This window comes from Larus michahellis, chromosome 6 (genome assembly GCF_964199755.1).
Source record: "Larus michahellis chromosome 6, bLarMic1.1, whole genome shotgun sequence".
NCBI lineage: Eukaryota > Metazoa > Chordata > Aves > Charadriiformes > Laridae > Larus > Larus michahellis.
In genome coordinates, this window is record NC_133901.1 from 55,090,980 (window position 1) to 55,106,334 (window position 15,355).

At 40.7% G+C, this 15,355-nt stretch overlaps 1 protein-coding gene across 2 annotated transcripts in view; it reads right to left on the minus strand.

The window, feature by feature from the left end:
- Positions 1-1,605: 1,605 nt before the first annotated feature.
- PLCE1 (phospholipase C epsilon 1) overlaps positions 1,606-15,355 on the minus strand; it is a 164,860-nt gene continuing 151,110 nt past the window's right edge. For both annotated transcript variants that reach the window (XM_074590283.1, XM_074590282.1), the window contains 11 exons: positions 13,867-13,998; positions 12,434-12,724; positions 11,453-11,616; positions 10,267-10,528; positions 9,233-9,351; positions 8,385-8,513; positions 7,422-7,631; positions 5,471-5,632; positions 5,092-5,310; positions 4,101-4,313; positions 1,606-3,002 (listed from right to left, as the gene is read on the minus strand). In XM_074590283.1, the coding sequence (XP_074446384.1) occupies positions 4,134-4,313; positions 5,092-5,310; positions 5,471-5,632; positions 7,422-7,631; positions 8,385-8,513; positions 9,233-9,351; positions 10,267-10,528; positions 11,453-11,616; positions 12,434-12,724; positions 13,867-13,998 (1,868 nt within the window). In that variant the 3' untranslated portion in view covers positions 1,606-3,002; positions 4,101-4,133. The remainder of the gene's footprint in view (positions 3,003-4,100; positions 4,314-5,091; positions 5,311-5,470; positions 5,633-7,421; positions 7,632-8,384; positions 8,514-9,232; positions 9,352-10,266; positions 10,529-11,452; positions 11,617-12,433; positions 12,725-13,866; positions 13,999-15,355) is intronic.

Here is a 15,355-nt window from a genome sequence, read left to right on the forward strand (position 1 = left end):
TGTAATGTAAAAATGAATGTATTTTCCTAATTTATGTCCATGCCCAGCCAAAAGCACAAAAAGGGACAAAGTTACTTTGTCAGTCTTGTTATAGGAATGTGTGGACAGGTATTCCTGCAGAAAAAAAATCTGTGGCTAAGCAGAATAAACTTTCCTATTAGAGTAGTAACTCAGCACACGGAATCTGTTTAACTGGGCTTTCACAAAAGTTAACAAAAAAAACCCTGTTTAATGCTTCAACTAGTGTTTTATTTTCATTATCAGGATACTTGGAACCAACACAAAGGGAAGGATACTGTATTCCTTTCCAGCGTCACCCCAAAATGTACTTTTCACCAATAAAAGATTACTCGGATGTTTACCAATACCTAAACTTGAAATTAAGTGATATATGTACATTAATGAAAATAGTGGAACGGAGTAATTAGTCTTACACAATTTCAGATGGCTCCATGCCCATGAAGTTGAGGGGTTTTTAACAGAAAGACAAATACTTTGCTATTCTCTTTCACTGTGATGAACAGCAGCAAAAGCAGCTTTAGACTTGGATTGATAAAGGAAGATGATAGTTACATTAATAACCTATTCCCACAGCTAGAAAAGTATTGTCTTAGCAGAAATAGTACAAAACTACTGTGTTGGAGTTACCGCTAGACGTCAGGCTAGTGTTACACCTGCGTTACACAACGTGACATGTTGTCCCTTGATTTCCCAAGGTTTGGTGTGGTGTTTTTTTTTTTAATCTATGTGACAGAAAACCATTAGTAGATGATAACATGGATGTAAGAACTTTCTACGTTGAATCTAGTGAATTAGCAAGCGTGTCTTCCAGACTACTAAGATACTACAGGTATCTTAGTAGCTACTACTAGCAGGATACTACTGCTAAGAATTTTATGTTCAGTGCTGCTGAATATAAGAAGAAAAAAAAAAAGCCAAACAGGTATGGGCAAACTCTATAGGGAAGTAGGTATTGTTTCTAAAATGCCATAAAAACACCAAAAGAAAAAAATTCTTAGTGATGTGAATTGCTTACTGGGTTAAAATAAAAGAGCGAATGAAACTAACATTAAAAGAAGAAAAGTTGCATTAGTTGAATTGTGCAGTAGGTTGATGTCCCAGTAATTCCAAAGTATTCCAAAGCAAACTATGCATATAAAACTACGCATAAGGTGTCACGCCTGACATTTTCCTCGTCAGTCTTGTGCGATGCCTGCGCCACGGGGATGTGCGTCATTCACAGAGAGTTGGTAATACGGGGGGAAGCGGCTGAGCTGGGAGGTGGGAGGGGGTTTTAATTGGCTTGCGATTGCTGAATCACAACCCGCTGGTTTGCTGCAGCAGGATTGAAGCTAAGCAGTGGGAACTGCGTGGTCTCTGGGGGATAAGCCACAGGGAAATTTGACTCTTTTGTGTGTCTTGTTATTTTTCCATGAAAGCTGGAAATGACCTCAAGAGGGCACTTTTTTGCTTCAGTAACGGCTACTTTATAGGAATTTTCTGGACCGTACAGTGAAAGACTTCAGAGCTTCTGGTGACAGAATGCAGGTTCTGTCTGCTTGTTTATGTGCCAGTTAATGACTTGGCTTTCTTTTATTTCATTTTCCAATTATTGGGTGGGTGTAGTTGTCACAGGAGGACTGCCCGTAACTTCGTTCACTCTCGTTCGTGCGCTATCGGGAGGACACCTCACCTTAGTGACACCGCTGTGCTAGCCTTTGCCTGGCGCAGCCTCTCTCTTCGGAGCTCCAGCGCTCAAGTTGGTGTGGAACGACTCCCTGCATTCATGGAGCTCTTGATTTAGTCACAGCGGGGAACTGAAATGCTTTGTTTAGGGATTGCTCTAGGGAGACAAAACGTGTGCTGGGCAAGTTATTCACCACAGATAGATACATTTGGGGGAAAGCAAAGGGGTGGCCCATTTCAGCAACTGTTTCTTAAGTTGGTATGGATTGTTTTAACTAAGCACATTAATAACTCCCACGGAGAAAAAAAGGAGACAACCACGACTAACTTAAATAGCAAAAGATGAATTCAGCAAACATAAAACTTTACAACAGTGTTTCTCTGTAAACAAAAGTGTCAAGAGTTATAGTGTAAGAGCTCTTTGTACTCTCTGGGTTTAACAGACAAGTAAAATGACGTTTCCTGACTGTACGGAAAAATGTATTTTGAATTCAAAGTTTTGAAGTCTTAATTACATTTATCTACGCATTGTTTTGAGTTTGGTCAGTTTTGGGTATTAAACATCTTGTCCTGAAAAGAAACAACCAGAAAAGTTCAAACAATTTTTCCTCTAAATCCAGGGAGAGGTAAAAATTCTGCATTTTCTCAAAAGTAGTGTACGATAAATATATTATACAATGGCATGTACTTTGGAACATGATAATAAATATTCTTTCTTTAAACACAAGCCTGGAAAACTAGAATTAATAAGAAGAAAATGTTGTTCCTTGTCAAAGTATCACTACCAGTTAGGTGTATTTAGCTATGGTACATTACTTTGTTAAAGTAGATAAAACATAAATAATTTGAGCGGTTTGTGTATATTCACCAAAGTTAAACAGACATGCGAAGGAAGTTACAGTATATTTAAAATCTCTTTACAATCACTTAACACAGTGTTTAACAGAAATCTTCAGGTAAAAGTGCATTATTTTAATATAATACACATAAAAGAACGCTCTGGTTCTCTGCCTTCAGTTTCCCTAGAGGCAAGTAGCTAAAATTAACTTTTGTTTAAAAAGGGGAGGGCAACGACAAATGTTTGTTTACAACATACCGTCCAAGAAAACTTCTTCATCCGCCTACCGAGAATCTGCAGATGTGAAGATACGGGAAGAGGGGAATCTTCCGATGGCTGACCGGCATCTTGCCGATCTACAACTTCCCACTTAGGATTCCCAGATTCTGGATGTTAATCCGGCGGCGTTGCCTGGACTCAGCATCTCTAGCACACAGTTGCTGACCAGTTCAGACTGCAGCAGGTTCCTTCAAAGGCACTGCAGGAGGATTCAACCGTGTCAATTCCAGTTTTCAAAAAAATGAAAGAACAAATGCAGAAGAAGAGGGAATGTGACTGGGATCTTTCCATAATTTACTTTGCTTTTCTTGAATTCAGATTGTTGTGATGATTTAGGGCTTTTACAGTAGCCTAGAAATAACACATCAAATTTGTCCCTTCTTATTTGAAGTATTTTGCAAATGAAAATATTTGAATTCCGTTACTTTAATGATTTAGCAGTAGTATGACACCGCGTGTCAAATAATGCTTTCATAATTAGGTGTATGTGGAAAGGAAAACGCCATCTTAAATTGGCTGTATGTGAGATGGGGCTGGAACTAGATGATCTTTAAGGTTCCTTCCAACCCGAACCATTCTGTGATTCTATGAAAAAGGGTTTATTCATCTAGAGTGAGCTGTAACTTCTCGGATGATGTCTCTGTGCTGTGGGAGCACTCTGCAAATCTCTGGTTAGTGTACAGCGCTGGACAAGTTACATGTGCAGCCTTTATGTAAACGGGACGGTCTTATGTTGTGCATTTCATTTGTTGTTTTAAGTCAAGCAAGATGGAAGAAATTGAAGAGATACAGAAACAATAGTAAAAATGTTTCAACATTTCTGGCAAAATTTCCACGGAGAGAAATTAACACTATAAACTTGTTTTAGCTATAAAGGAGATCGTCAATCCTGATGATTTTGTTATATGCATGTAATAAAAACTAACAAATGCTCTACAGGATACCTCCATTTACTTTGGACCAGAGTAAAAGGGTAACGGGACATTGTTAATTAAGCACAGTTAGTTGATTAAAACGCATACTATAAAATCAACCAGGAGGCAGCATTTTGGATTTGTTTTTTAAATGGGCAGAGAAAGCGGGCGAAACTCCAGCCTTCACAGCACCCTGATTCACTGTAGCAAATGCCATAATAAATAACGAGACCTCACTGATGTTGTTGTACCTGCGCACACCAACCTATATGGCCCTTGTGGCTCTTTGTCAGCCCCGCGTACCTCACTACGGTTTAACCACCTGCAGCGTTGAAAGAAATACTCTGCAAATCGTGTATTAAATCTGAATGAGTATCTCATACCTGAACAGACGGTGCTGTAGGCAGTGGTGGTTGTTATTCCATAATGTCGCTGAAAGTCAAACTGCACGCAGCCCGATCGTCCTTGCTGTGCGGACTGTCTGGCAAGACCTGCAGCGGTGGCGAGATGAATCCCCGGTACTGCTTGCTTGACTTGGTTAACTTCTTGAGTTCGCTGGTAAAGGAAATGCCTTTTCTTTTGTCATCTCGTGCTGCCTGTAAAAAAAAAAAAAAAAAAAGATGAGGTCATAGAAGTGGTTGAACAGGCTGTTTGTTAGCTGTGAACTACGGAATTGATACGAAAACACAACGTATTTCTAAGCAGGCCTCCCTTTTGAAATTCAGTGCGGCTGTGCTTCCATAGCCAAACACATTCTTCTGATTGTTCTTAATAAATTAATTGAAAATTATGCATTGTCAAAGATATGTTTAGCAAAAATGGTATAAACGTATAAAAATAAAATCCATGCTTATGACACAGTTACTTTAAAGCAACAGCTGCTGTGGATTGGTGGCATCTGCTGGAAGGGAGAACACAGCTCCTTCTCCCAGCAGGCACGTACTTCATTCCTGCCCTTCCCGAAGCCCGAGATAAAGCAACAGAACAACTTTTTCACTGGGCAGGAATAAAGGGGACTTTATTCCTGTAGTTTTTAAGTTCTGCCCATTTGAATAGTCCTGCTTCACTATGACGGGGAGCGTGGCATGCACAGCCGGCAGATTTTGAAAAACAGAAAGCTGGTAGCAGGAGATAAAGGTTGTTGGGGGATTCACAGGCTGGGAAGGAATCATGCTGCTGGATGTAACCGATGTGGTTTAGCAAAGAAAAAAAAGTAAGCGAGGTGTGGAGAAAAGAGGACTCTGCTTTTTGCTGTGGTCTCTTCTCCCCGCCCATCCTCCTGCCAGTCGTGTCTCCCTCCCCTCCAAAGTAGGTTCCCATTAAGCTGATCATACACCATCTACAAAACCTGCTGCAACGTACTTAATTTTTTACCTGAACCTGTTCTTTGAGTTTAAGGATAAATTTTCCTGCTCCCTTCCACTTGCTTTGGGCCTGAAACACACACTCTTGATCAGAGAGAATCCTCTGAGATGGTTTAGATGTTGAGGACTTCTTGTTTGCTGGCTCTTTTGTCACCTCTTCCAAGAGCACGTAATCACTTGGATTCGGATTGCTCAAAATGCTGTAGGAGTATTTGGCTTTGCAAAGAGTCTGTTTAAAAGCAGAAGAAAAGAAGGTGTTCCCTCAGCTGCAGGTTACTAAACCGATTGACTCCCCAGCTAGTGCCCAGAGCAAACCCCTCCTCATCCTGTGCGAGACCCGCCTCCCCCCTGCGTGTTCCAGAGCTGCTGCAGGGACACGTGCTGCTCACCTGCTGGATGACATCCTGCGCCGTGCTAAAGCGTGGAGCTTTGATGACGGTGCGTGGTTGCTCTGGGGAGACATCGTGTACCTGAACGAAGAAGCTGTCATCCTCAGAGCTGATGGCAACATCTTCCTTTGCTTCCTGAAAGATGTTTCTCTCGTTTAAATTCTATAGAAAAAAAGAAGAGCCAAATTCATTTACTTCAGAGAGGTAACTAATAGCTGGTGGTCACAAAAGGTTTTTATCAGGTGAAAACTGGAGACTGCTGTTGCCCCAGCTCCATTTCATTAAATGCAAGTCTTCGATACAAGAGTTTTGATAACCCACCATTGCTTGTGTTTCTATATAAATACCTGTGTTTCTAAATACCAGTGTTTCTAAAATCAGCGTCTAAAATACCTTTTGTAGTAGGCAAGGAACGGAGACATATGCAGAGTACCACATGACGCAAGAATGATCACTTTATTTCCTTATGTGTGCAAAATTATGTTTAGTCACATAGTGGTGGCATTCAGATGGGCGATGGTGGAAAGTGTCCTTTTTTCTCCTTGTCCCTGCACTCAAGCCAAAAGAATTTAGAGAGCAAGAAGCCTGAGCGAGTACTTTCCTGTGGAGCAAGAGGAAGGCAGGCTGCTTCTCTCGCCTTTTGCAGGCTCTGTAACGACTGCAGATTTTAGACAGAATTCCTCCCCAATAATGCATTTCTCTCCAACCCCTTGTAGCACAGCTTGAATTCGTAAGCTGTAAGAGGACCCGCTCCTTGTTTTTCCATGCAAATTTGCAGCTTCGTTTCCAGCTCCAAGATCTGAGGCCACTATCTGCAGAAAGGCTCAAATTTACAGCTAACGCTTTGAGGTACCAGCATCAGCGGACAAAACTACAGCATAGCTTTCACATCTAAGATTTTAACCCATGTTTTCTGAAGGAATGGGGTTTGGCAGAAACATTTGTGGTCGCGTACCATGACAAAATCAGTGTTGCAGTCAGGCAACTGAATGAAGCAGGCTACTGTTTCCACAGACAAATTTCTACCTAGTGATTTTTGCTCCCACTATTAGCAATAGAGGAAAACAAAACAGGGATTTGTGTAATACAATGGTAATTTATCAAACTGAAGCTTTATCTGAAGCTGAAGCTTAACTGAAGTTGTATGAAAATAAACAGTTAAAAATATTTTTTTTTCATTTTAAAGGATCTCTGTCATTTGTGTATGTAAAACCTGCGTATATAAACGTATGTGTGCAGATATTACTATGTTCAGACTAAGCAAGCGTCATCATGTGCTGAACTGAGCAAAGGAAGTGCCTCTGAAAATAAGATCATAAAGTGTCTTTCTCCTGCTTTTTTGTTTCTCCCTCCCAAGCCTGGCCACTAGCGTGTTTTCAAGCTGTTGTGCTCATAGTTTAAACTGAAGTAATTGCTCCATCTTCCTCCTTTAAATTAAAAGAAATCACCTATTTTATTATTTTAGGCTATCATTGGTAATTTAATCATCCTCTGAGGTTTTTAGACTTCTTTAATATTAAAATCCTTTCTAATAGCTGACATCTAATCTGATTGATAACTGTAGTCTGGAGTTCTGTTATCTATGATCTTTTGGTGTTAACTATTATCCTTCTTCCTTTATGTTCATTTCCCACCACGTCAAAATCTAGATGTAGGTTAAATTATAACTATCACTCAAACCAGTAAGCTAGTGGCGCTGAAGTGCTGAGTAAGCGATGGTGACTAACCCCCCCCAGCTGATCCCAGAGCCGAGTGAAGTCAGGTTAGTCTCACACCGGTGTGTAACGTCTGGTTGTGCTCACTCCAGGGTTATGTTTGTTTCTAAACGATGTGCACAGCATTGACATTGCTCACCAAGTCGTGAAACAAACACTGCAGCCTTTTGTTTCCTGGGCCTAACAGCTATTTTTAGCTACCTTTGTAAATAACAATTTATCTAGACCAGACTTACTTCCTCTCGAGTTTTAAAGATAATCCTTCCAACGTATCCTTCTTCTGGGAACCAACTGTTCAAAAGCTGCACAAGCCCCTCGTCAGGACCAATCACTCTCTGGAATGGTGGTTTTCTGCATTCGCTCTTTTCTTTAGATATAAAACTTTTCTCTTCCATCAGAAAATAGTCTGCAGCACATGACTCGGTGCCTTTTGTGGTAGCCAAGAGCTAAGACAGACCACAATAAACACACAGCAATTAGAATGCTAAATATAAACACTGCATAATTAGTAGTTATAAATGAGAACGAATAAGGAAGCTTTAAGAATCAGTAAGTATTCTGACAGCGCCGGCAAGATTTCTGATGTGCTATTTATTATTCAGATATTTTACTCCAGGGTAATGTACTGTTCTCTTTAGCCTAGCCAAGCAGTTCAACTATTCCAGACAAGGCAGTACTATTTAAGCTTATTTCTGTCCTGTTTGGCTGGCCAGACAATTTATTCATAATCCCAGGACAGTACAGTCTTTTCCCACTGCTAGAATAACAATCCCCGTTGAGTTAACTGGTTTTTCTGCTCATGAACTTAGCCCTCTAACTTTTACTCTGTATTCCTATGGTGCTCAAATTCAAAGAATTGCACAGAAATGTTTGCCCTGGCTGCAAGGACAGCCCACTGCCTCCGTCCGTCAGAAAGATTCTTTTTCTCATCTGCATATGCCCGAATATTGAAATACGAATAGGGAATACGTTCTAAGATTATAAACCCATTCTCTGAAGCCAAGATGGGAAAATCTGACTGATGATATTCTGTGTTTGGAATGTAATTAATTCCAGAGTAATACGTTTCTAAAGCAGCTCCTTGCTGTGATGAATGAGCTACAATGACCCTGCACGTGAGAAATGCAGGGAGCTGAACGTCCGGAATGGCGTTAGTGTGGATTCTTGCAATTAGAGTCTGCAATTCAGTGAGCACCTACCTGCTGGAGAAGCTGTGCAGCCGTGGTCCCCCCGCTTACAGTAAAAACAGTGAAAGGCTCCGGGCCTGGAATTCCATGAATTGTCACTTTGTAAGTCACAGCAGCTTTCCTTTCCCCCGTGCTAAACAACTGTTTAGACAACATTCAACAGGTTAATGAATGGTTTTTACACAGGCATGTTATTTTTAGGTTGCTTTAAAGAAACTGTACTGTGCGTACACCTTGACAGAGCAAAGGGATCCAGCTATTACGTGGCTCTTACACTACACATCAAGGCATTAAAAAAACCCCAACAAACCAACCCCCCAAAAGACCCCACCCCAATCTGAAGATGAATAGAAAGAAGAAAGTCTTCCAGTGAGAGTCCATGAATTGCCACTGGACAAAGGGTAGACCCTCCATCGCTCGTTATCCATTCTAGCTGAGCTCAGACTATTTGGATTCAGCGTACGAATTACTGGATGAAAATCTATAGCTTCATTTTACCCTCCAAACCATTTATGTTCTTCCTTTCTGCCCTAGTAATTCGCCGAGATACGTTTGGCATGTATTCACAGGAGGATAACGTCTGCAACACATCTGCTGCACACACAGGAGCTTGGCAGGTTTTATCTAACACTTCAGGAATCAGCAAAATGATAATATACATGCTTAAAGTTAATAAAACACAAGTAATCCAGGTAACCTAACATTAACTCCCTCCAAAACCCAAAAGAATTAGGCATTGACGTACTTCTGAAAAACGTGCAGATTAGGGGCTAACATCTTTGAACAGTCTGGTTCTGGAAGTCTTCACACCATAGTAGTCATTAAGAGAAAAATACAGAGCAAAAAAATAAATAAATTACCATAGATGCAGGCAGAGTGTTTCCAGAGGGACTTTCTTCCATTCTCCGACTGTTTATGAACAAACTAGAAATTTCTAACGCTTCATTGTGCAGGTTATGGAGCTGGACATGTCTATAGCCTAAAGAGAAAAAAACCCTTCTGTAAGTACTTTGTCACATCCTGGTCTCATAGATGGAAAACTCAAATTTGCTGTATTTACGGCTCCCATATGCCACACCTATAGGATTTAAAGCACTGTAATAAGACTGCATTAACACTCCGTCTGTAAAACAGTGTAATGTACCCAAATGCTATGAACTGCTGAGTGGCTCATACAGCTGCCCACCTTTGTTTTGCCATAATATTCAATACATTCGCACACGAAATAGCTGAATATTAGAATATGAATGAAACAAGGACAAATTGTCACTGGGAAAATGTATATCTGGTGACATCTCCTCCTCTGCTAAGACTTGCGTGCAGTGGCATGAAGCGAACGTGAAAGTATTTCTACTGTTCTGGTGAAGGGCTGCTGGCAATATGGAAACTCCCTCCCCCAGGTGTCACGGAATTAATGATGCCTCCTCATTTCTCTCTCACCTTTTTTCACCCCTTCCTTCCCCTCTCCTCCAGCCACAGCTGCGAGAAGTGCAATTCCCCTCTGCCCAGTGACCGCCAGTTACAGCAGTTTCTTGGGCAAAGGACAAGGCAGGGAGTGAAATCGCTCCACGCTTCCTAAGGGAGCAGCAAGTCTCAAGGTGACACCACCTCACAGCCACTGCTCAGGATCGCAGCGACTGCGTAGGAGATGCCCCAGTCTCTGCAATAGCTCAGGATCTGATCCTTTTACAGGTCACTGGGACAGCCTCCGGCTCCCAGGGAGTCGATCAGATCAGCGTCGTACTGTCAGGGCAAAGGATGTTGCCTGATATTTGCTCCCCGTCTCCTCTAGAAAAATGCAACCAGCTGATTAAAAATATCCCTCCGGCAGGATTCAGTTCAGGCATCTGCTGGAGCCTTTTGGCATAGGGTGTCACTACAAACTGTACTGTACCTCTTTTTAGAGCTTTCAGGGGAATGATTCTCTGAGCTGTTACAGCCGAGCTGTTATTTTCAACAACCGCAAACCGCAGAAAGACCAGATCTTCGAAGTGCACCCGGAAAAGGAACTGTTCATTCCACATGGGGTTGAGAGTGTTGCGATGAATGGGCTTGGTGCGGAAATGGCAGCTGTCCAGAGGCATCCCCAGCACATCGATCTCGATGCACGGGCTGCCCGTGCTATTGCTGGGGCAGACGTTCTGCCCGGACACAATCTGAAGCCGAGGAGTACACAGAGAAACCAATTAGTGGAGTGATTCTTTTACTGTCATGATTCTGAGCTAAATATTGTTTATCACACTCCTAAGCGCAGTTTGGTAACACGCTGATTTAATTACAACGCTCCCCTACTCTTGTAATTGCGAGGACAGTAATTTCAGAGGCAGAGCTGCTTCAACACCCCCCCATGCCGTTGCTATGGTATCTTTCCTCTGAAAAAAACGCACTATACATCATGAGTGCAACCATTCAAGGCATCTGAAAGTTAATCCAGAAAGAATGTACCAGTAACGTAGTCAAAAAGGATCAAATTTTCTTCTCCGTTACTGTGGGGCGATGGCACTGACCTCGGCCTTGCTTTGGCACACACAACACAAGAATTAGGTGTGCAATTACCACAGCTGGGAGAATTTTGATTCTTACGGATCTCACTTTTCTGAAACATTTCCTGGAAGGGACTAGCTTCTTAGAATTCTTTATTGGGCACAAATCCATAACTTATATATCTTATTATATAAGTTTTAAAAACTATTTTCTTAAGATTCACCGCAGCTTTTCATACTGGCTTTTTGTGGAGCTTCTGAAGCGTTCACAAACATGTGAAACATCCAGGCGCATGTATAATTTTACACAGTTGTGTGGTCCCAGGAAAAATGCTTTCAGGACTGGGTTTCAACAAATATTGTGAAGGGAATGGTGAAAGTAACTATGAAATTAGTCAATAAAATAAAATAAAGATAATTTTTTTGCTCCTTCCCCTTCTGATTTCTGTTAGTTATGCTGACCTTCAAAAGTATAAGCAAGAATTAAAGGTTCAGTCTTTTCATACAGAAGCATGACTGTAATTCTAGTCAAAGACTGTAGTTAAATGTCTACGTCTACCTGTTTGGCTGTATGAAAATCCCTTTTAATGTACTTACTGTTAAAGAATATATAGCCGGCTCCTTATTATCAAGATCTCTTTCTAACGGACAGAACTGCTGGTACATCAAACAACTTTTATCCCACAAAACAGGAGGTTTCAAAACATATCCACAGCCACCATTAGCCTCAAACATCGCTGCATTAAGTTGCAGAGGAAGATCTGTGAAAGCAAGGCAGCCAAAACTCACAAAGAGCAATGGTACAATGGAAAAGCTGTAATAGTGAAGACAAAGACATGTTTTAAGTACCTTTTTGGTTTTGTTTTTGTTTTTTTTAATTTTAGTTGTGTGCCGTCAATTAATTCTTGGTTTTCAGAGATAGCTGTAATTTATGTATCCAATCTATCCAATACTTAGTTACGTAAAATTATAAGAACATTCATTCTTTTCTGTCCCTTTCTGTTGTCTTTATCCAACTGTAGGGCTTGCCTACACCTGTTCTCGGAGAAGTTTCTAGGTATTTACCCTGAACTGCAGAATGAAAAAGCATTAAATGTGTAGCTTTGTAGATGACCTAACGGATCCTCCATCAAAAAGGTGAAGGAACACAAGATAGAACAGAAAGTGGCCAAAATAGCCTGACCAACATTAAACCAGCATCCAAGGTGGCACTTCTATGTAAAAAATAGTTCACTACCTTTTTATACTTGAAATTATCAGAAAGGGATAACAGCTACTTGAACTGGGGAAAAAAATCCAATCTTCAGCGATAAAATAAAAATAAAAATGGCAGGTGTTGCTGTCCAAGCACTTCCGTGCTATCAGGAGATCTGCTGCGCTGGCATAAAACTCCTGAACCCTGGGATCACTGCTCTCAAGGACCAGATTATCATGGTATGAACCTGCTTGTGCTGGGGTGCACGGACAGGTACATCCCCTCGTGACAGCTGGTAAAAGCAATCATCAGATACAAATTCACTGTTTAAGGACTTATTTCCCATTTAAAATGGATTGAAACGTGCGTTTGTGTACCCATACCATCTGTTTGGTAGTTCAGAGCCACGAGCTGTACGCCATGGAGCCAGAAGATCAGTGGATGGGGATTTGAGGAGTCGATGCGAGTGGCGGCAGGGTAGGTCCTCAGGAGCTGACAGGTGGTGTGCTGGATCAGCTTCTGGGAGTAGCGCCTGCACAGCCGCTTGGCAGCATTCTCGTTCAGGGAGGAGATATGGTAGCACTTGGGCGTCCTTATGATAGCACTGAGAGAAGCTGGAGAGTTGTAAGGAGAACAAGGATCTTCCCAGGTCTGACGCATCACATCAAAAGGACCTGGAAAATAAACAGTGCCCTCAAGTTACAGCCGCAGATCCAGAGACTCCAAAAATTCAATGTTTTCTAGTGAAGCATGTGTGCTTACTTTGCTTATGGAAGAAAAAGGTGACAGTGGAAAATGCCACTACTCAGCGTGTCACATTCCTTCTTATACACTAAGAACAATCCATGAGAAGAAACATAATGTTTAAGTATTGAGATGATACCATGATTAGATGTGCCAACAACAATTTTCATAAATGAGGAGTAAAATTCCATTCTTCTAATTTATACATTTCACATGAGGAAGGGAGGCAAGATCAAAACCCCTCTGCTAAGTCTCCAAACAGGCAGTCTACAGAGGCCAAAAGAGTTAGAGGACAACGCCAGCAAAACACCTATATCCTTTAGAGTTAGGCACTAGACTTCTTCATTTTTAGGACACTGGCCTCTAGAAGGGAATCTAACCTGTCTGCTGCAGCCGTGCCCTTGGGCTGAAAAGAAATGCAATGTTCCTTGAGCCAGAAAATGAGTACAATAAAGGGTACAACTTTCTAACTTTCCGTTTATGGCATTCACAGCAGGGGATCCGGTCTCATACAGAGAGATGTTCCAGAACCTTTTCTGTACTTTCTTTGTGTTTCTTTACATCTGTTCATATGCAGAAGTACGATTTCCAAGTTCACAAACTGAATCACCTGCGGAGTCTAAATACATCCAAAGTGGAACACGGGAGTTTGCACAATTACCCGTTTGGACTTGGCTGAATTTTAGGCCACTAAGTCCTACTTCAGACACTAAAAATCCTATTCTGAATCCAGCCCAACAGTTCTGCCTTCCATTTGTACTTTGAAAATATTCATTCATACCTTTTAAAATACAAATTTTAAGATACATCACTTAAAATATATGTTAGTTTTGAATCGTTTCTGAATTAGGGTCTTCATATTCCGGACCAAGTAATCCCATTTTAACATTCCACACTCAACACTTCAGTTATAATAGTGTTACTGTAATAGCTGCTGCACTAATGAAAAACCATTCCAAAGTTCAACATCTTACACATTGTAAAGTATTTGATCTTTAACAACTTGGTCTGGTACATGTGTTGGATTACAGAGCCATTCCACGTGACTGGTGAAAGAAGATGCTAACTTTACCTTTTCCAGATGCTTTGGCAAGAGCAGCTGACTCCCCAGGGCTCAGCCTGCCAGGATTGTTGCCAAAAATGGACTTCCTGCTTTTTCTTTCTTTTCCTCTGCTAGAGCCAGATGGGTTTAGAGTTGACAAGCCTGTTCCCATAAATGTAAAATAAATGAGCCAAAAAACATGACCAAGAGGGCACGACATTTTCCATCATATTTTACATTATTTTTGAAGGCATGAATACTCCTGGTATATAGTACACAGGGCGAGCAGTGTATTTTTCTCCGTAATTTAATTTTAACATCTTTACATATATACATGCCTTAATAGATGTATATATTATGTTTATACATATAATGTATATAAAACTTATATGAAGCAATACAACATACAGTTATCTCTCTGTGATATAACTTTTCACCGTTTTACTTTTTGGCTTGAGGAAGATAGTGGCTCTGTCTCAAATTACCAAACAGTGCAAATTAATACTAAAAAAATCTGCTCTAACAGCCCCATCCTTAGAATAATTTTTTAAAAAATATTCCTTTCTATAGAAGCAATAAATCTGTACATTAGTGAATATCATGGAATTCATCTAGGATAGGATACTTAAATAATTACATAAATACAAGAATACGATTTGAAGAGATAAGTAAAGGAAAAAGCCCAAATGCTGTTGGTTAAACAGTTTAACCTCAAGATGTTTTCAGAGTTACCTTCCTCTGTTTAGAATTTGTATTTCAATAACGGAAACGTGGTAGGTGTGCAAAATCCATTAAGCATTTAATGGCCAGTATGTACTAGAAGCAGAGCTGGAAAGCTCTAGTACAGCTATTATTCAAACATATACATTCTAGCAAAATAATCATTAAAATCATGGCCTAAATCCCAGTGAAGTAAACAGACTCAATCCCCCTTACAGTTTCTTTCTGTCGACTTGGAGGGAGTACACAGCAGACCAAATTCAAAGTAAGTCAAAAAAGCACAATGACACCCACAGCAGTGAGGTGTGGGATGCTCTCAGAGACCCAAGATGTACTTGTTCTATAAAATACAAGAAAGCAAGTACACTGTCTAACTGTGACTCATAAAACGACCTTCATGAACTCACATCAATTCACACCTGCCAAAAGACAGTTCTGGATTTAATACTAATTTCAACTACAAATGCAAATCACAAAGAGGATACGTTGGACTCTCTTCTACTGAAGCCTGTCCACAGCTGTAAATTTCCAGCTCTCAATCTTTACCGCATGTCTACGTGTACTTATTATGGTGATAGTTTCAATGGAACTGCTTGGGTTAGTAAAATTTAGGATATACATAAATGTTTTCAATGTTGGAGACGTACTGTCTCTTTGGGCCAAAGCATACACATAAACCACAGAAGATGGTAGAAGCTGAGATCAAGGAATATGAACTGACTAGAAGAATGAGGAGTTATGCACTGTGTGCTTCCAGCACTATTTAATCCCAGTTTTCAATGGATCAAATGGATTTGGC